General features: G+C 36.2%; 1 protein-coding gene across 1 annotated transcript; it reads left to right on the top strand.

Annotated features, from left to right (window-relative positions):
* Positions 1 to 33: 33 nt before the first annotated feature.
* LOC118750927 lies at positions 34 to 4271 on the top strand. The gene is made up of 2 exons (XM_036485673.1): positions 34 to 465; positions 4019 to 4271. The coding sequence occupies exons 1-2, from the start codon at positions 321 to 323 to the stop codon at positions 4267 to 4269; spliced, it is 396 nt and encodes a 131-aa protein (XP_036341566.1). The 5' UTR covers positions 34 to 320; the 3' UTR covers positions 4270 to 4271.
* Positions 4272 to 5056: the final 785 nt, after the last annotated feature.

Genomic DNA, 5056 nt, shown 5'->3' with positions numbered 1-5056 from the left:
TCTTTTATATTTAAAACAGATTGAACACTAAAACTGTTGTGTTGTGTGAACGCTGTGTGTATATGCGTCGTTCTATGTATACGTTTTTGTACAAGCCACGTGTTTCCGTTTTATAAGCGAATTTAATACACATATGTACCATCACATTGCACCCCGTTTGCTGGCAAATTATTAAAATGAAATTATTTTATTAAAACCCACTACAACTCGTGTTTAAAAATTCTTCCGAAAGACTTAAATTTACAAGTTGACTTGAAGTTGCTGAATTGTGATTTAGAAAAAAAATTCATTTGAATTGAATTTTGTTCTATGACACGCATATGTGCATATACGAATGTGTAGCTAATAAAAGCTATAGCAAATCATCAACAATAACATCAGCAGCAGCAGTAAAGAGATTGTCAACAGAAGGCACAGCTGGAAGAAATCATCAACACCAACAAGATAAGGAGCAGCACCATTTATGTAAGACTGTTTTTATTTTATGTAGTTTAAATCATATAAGAAATTGCAACAAAGCTGGAAAGTTTATTAAGCACATTTTCAATAATGTCAATGACAAACAATGATATCAATAACGCATCCAATAGGGACGAGGTTAATTACACTCAGTTAGAGGCTTTGAACAGATCAAACAATGTTATTGAATACGTAAAAGAAACGATTGAACCCAGTATAACTTGCGACGAAACTTTGGACGTAATAAAGTCCGTTCCAAAATGCAAAGGAAAAATTTATAATTACGTTAGTTGGCGTGAGGCAGCCAACAACTCTGTGTCATTGTATACGAGGGCAAGTAGGAAGTACTTGCCTCTTTGACAATCATAAGGAACAAAATAACGCAAGAAGCAAACGACATTCTCACCAAACATGGTACAGTTTTAAACCTTGATGCGATTCTAAGTCGATTAGATTTTGCATTCGCCGACAAAAGACCATCACACATAATAGAACAAAAGATAAGTGTGCTGAGACAAGGATCGAAATCCTTGATAGACTTCTACAACGTGGTCAATCAAAAACTAACGCTTCTAATAAACAAAACATGTATGACTCAGGACACGAACTCTGCCATTACTAAAGAACTTAATAAGAAGAATAGGGAAACATATCCGTCATTACTAGGGAAGACAAAAATATGCACAAAAAACTTAATTATATGATGATTTAAATGACTCCAAAATATTAAAAATATGTTTGATATATGCCCTAAAAATGTATACATATAACGAAAATTTTTCCGATTATCGCAATAAAAGTTTTTGTACATACATACATATATGTATTGAAAATGAACGCTCTACGTGCCAAGACTTTGATGGACACATTTTAAAAGATAACAATTCTCCAGGTGAAAATATTGCAACATTGTATTGAAGTGTTGCTTCCCACCAAACATTTTTGTTGTTGTTGCAGTTACAGTAGATGTAGAATAAATTACGCTGATTAGACGAAGAATTTTCATTGAATTTTTCAACTACCAAAACCGGTTTAGAGCGAAACTTCACTATTGGAAAACAACAGTCGAAATATTTTTATGAGTATATTAAAATTATTTACTATACAGTTAAACAGCTTTCGCTAAAAACGAAAAATGTTCATTGAGTTTTTCAACTTCACTATTGGAAAACAGCAGTCGAAATATTTTTACGAGTATATTAAAATTATTTACTAGAAAATAACAGAACTTTCCATTGTTTGTAAGCCTTTTCTTTTTGTCAATTAAACAAACCTCGTCGGAAACCCTGGCTATCTCTGCAAAGGTATTGTTACATGAAATTATGCGAAAATTAATTAACTTATTACCAAAATAATCATTTATGTGCTATTTTATGCATTTTCGCCAAAATATGTATTTTGTGTCATAATATGCATTTGCATATGCGATATGCATTTGCATATGCGATAGGCATTTGCATACGCGATATGCATTTGCATATTTTTGCCTTCCCTAGTCATTACAAGTACAAAATAAGCAAATAAATTATGGAAATGCACAAATGAGAAAAAACAGCATGAGTTGGCAAAATCATAATGTGCAGGGAAATGGAAGTGCGCAAACAAGCGCACAAAAGCAACAGAAATTGCAACGTGTTAGCAACATAATACTAAGTTCAAATTGACGAGTTAAACATGTTAAATGGGTTTGAACCAGTTACATGAACAAAACATGTTTATAAACAAGTTAAATCGCAAAGTCCGAAGCGTTAACCACTGAGCTATGCACACCCCGTAAACTCTTGTTGCTAATTCATTTCCTTTTTCAATCTACCACTATCAAGTGCAGCTGATTTGTCGCTATTCAAACTTGACAGCGTGGTTTTGTTGTCAATTTATTTTCTTTTTTGTACAGTTTCAGGCAGGCTCTTCTTAAACTATGATTTGTCAATGTTATTGTGGCTAGTTAACGTTTCATTTTTAATATTGTTATTGAGCTTTGTTCCACGATTATGTTTATTAGGAAAAATGGACAAAGCAACAAAGTCTAAGCAGTACTTAGAAGTTGTAGCAGCTATTTCGGAGATCACCACATCTCCTCAGCAGACTTCTTTTTTCTAGACTTCAGCAGGGATCGAACCCGCGTCATCAATGAGCAAAGTCAGAAGCGTGAACCACTTAGCTATGCACACCCCGTAAACTCTTGTTGCTAATTCATTTGCTTTTTCAATCGACTACTGTCAAGTGCAGCTGATTTGTCGCTATTCAAACTTGAAAGCGTGGTTTTGTTGTCAATTCTATACATTTATTTTCTTTATTGTACAGTTTCAGGCAGGCTCTTCTTAAAATATGATTTGTCAATGTTATTGTGGGTAGTTAACGTTTCATTTTTAATATTGTTATTGAGCTTTGTACCACGATTATGTTTATTAGGAAAAATGGACAAAGCAACAAAGTCTAAGCAGTACTTAGAAGTTATAGCAGCTATTTCGGTGATCACGACATCTCCTCATCAGACTTCTTTTTTCTAGACTTCAGCAGGGATCGAACCCGCGTCATCAATGTGCAAAGTCCGAAGCGTTAACCACTGAGCACACCCCGTAAACTCTTGTTGCTAATTCATTTCTTTACGGCGCGTTTACATTAGACAATGCTGTCAAGACAATAAACAAATACGTATTAGTTGTAAAAAACGCTGATAATTGTCTCCGTAGCGTAGGCGTCCTGACAATAATTAAGACAATTCATTTTGAGCAAAATGTCGAACGTAAACGTTGAATTATAAGGTGCAGAAATACGCATTTCGCGCGTGCTATTTAAGCTAAAAACTAAAAAATAATAAAGAAGAGACAAAGTTACATACACATCAGCGTCTCTTGTGGTATTTTAATTCTTTTGTTATGAATTTCTCTTCTATCTTGCACCAGACGTCAAAATTATTGTCTGCATACGTCAAATCATTGTCCGATTTACTGTCTTGAAAATAATCAAGACAGTGATTCAGACAATTGGAAAAGTATGCATGTATTAGTGAAAAAGTGTGCATGTATTGCTATTGCCATGACAGTATTGTCCGGTGTAAACCCTAAGTTTTTCAACCTACTACTATCAAGTGCAGCTGATTTGCTTCTTTTTAAACTTGACAGCGTGGTTTCAGTTGTCAATTCGATACATTCGTTTTGCTTTATTGTATAGTTTCAGGCGCGCTCTTCCTAAACTAAGTCTTTGTTAAGAGTTTACGGGGTATGACTGTGCCTTGGTTAATGCTTCTGACTTTGCGAGGAGATGTGGTGATCCCCGAAATAGCTGGGATAACTTCTACTGCTTTTTTCCATTTTTTCTAATAAACACCACGATTAAAAAAACTCAATAACAATATTAAAAACGAAATGTTAATAAGCCAAAATAACATTGACAAATCATAACTAGTTTAGGAAGAGCCTGCCTGAAACTATACAATAAAGAAAATAAATATTTAATTATATATACAACAGTAAGCACGCTGTCTCTTTTTTTTATCTACTTCTAACTTATAAAATTTTTTTAAACTTTGATAGAAAATTGTTTCTTTTTATTTTAGGTTCTCAGCTCACGGTGGACGCTGTAGACGTGACGGAAATTTCGACACATGGCGACGTTGGAGTACTTCCGGAAGGATTGGTGCTTGGTGAAGGAGGTGCACTTTCTAGCATCTCAATGCACTCTTATTCTGAGAGTGCAACGGTCGGCGAAGATTGGTGCAATGGTGGGCAAATAGTGAATATTGTAAATTGTTTGTTGTACAATAAAGTTAATTGTACTACAATTTGGTCATCGTTAGCATTTATTTAACAATCCAGCGATACGAACCGAGCGATTTGGGAAATCCCTTTGGAAAATGGCAAAAATTCAAGACCTAAAGATCGAGGAACTCAAACAGGAGTTGGAGAAGCGAAATTTAGCAACCTCAGGAAGAAAAGTGGAGTTACTATCACGGCTGCGAGAGGCTATGGAAGCAGAAGGCATCGACTTGGACAAATACGACTTCCAGGGTAAACCCGACGATACATCCGCAAAGGACGAACAGAAGGATGAGGCTGCATGTTCATCGATGGATGTGCATCAGACATCCGGGAGGTTTGAAGAACAGAAAAAGGCTCCTTCGTCATCAACAGCTATGGACATGAACACGTTATTGGCTGCCATGTCACAGATGTCATCACAGATTTCATCCCAGCTGCAAATGCAGGAAACACGCTTGTCATCGCAGCTGGAAGCACAAAAAACGTACATGTTGAATTTATTCAAAGATAACGCGGAACTCAGGGAGAGACAGGATAAAATCGAGGAACGACAAGATAAGATCGAAGCGCTTATTAAGGAAAAACAGGACAAAGTCGAAGCTAAGGTGGATGAGCTTGAAGATCGTCTCCGGGGTTTGCAGTTGAATCGTCCAGCTAATCCGAAGAACGCTCTGCTGCACCGCCGCTGCACTGTTCGTTGCATTAAGAGGACCTGCAGCGGAAATCTTGCAGACTATTCCTGATTGTGAAAGGAACAGTTACGATGCGTTAATGGGTGCAGTGGAAAGACGTTATGGTAGCGAGCACAGGATACAGATTTGCCAGATGGAGCTGGA

The sequence above is a fragment of the Rhagoletis pomonella genome, unplaced genomic scaffold (assembly GCF_013731165.1).
Source record: "Rhagoletis pomonella isolate Grant_MI unplaced genomic scaffold, Rhpom_1.0 Rhpom_scaffold_00461, whole genome shotgun sequence".
In the NCBI taxonomy this organism is placed as follows: domain Eukaryota; kingdom Metazoa; phylum Arthropoda; class Insecta; order Diptera; family Tephritidae; genus Rhagoletis; species Rhagoletis pomonella.
The sequence above is the reverse complement of the archived record's forward strand: the minus strand, read 5'-3'. Positions and strand labels throughout refer to the sequence as shown.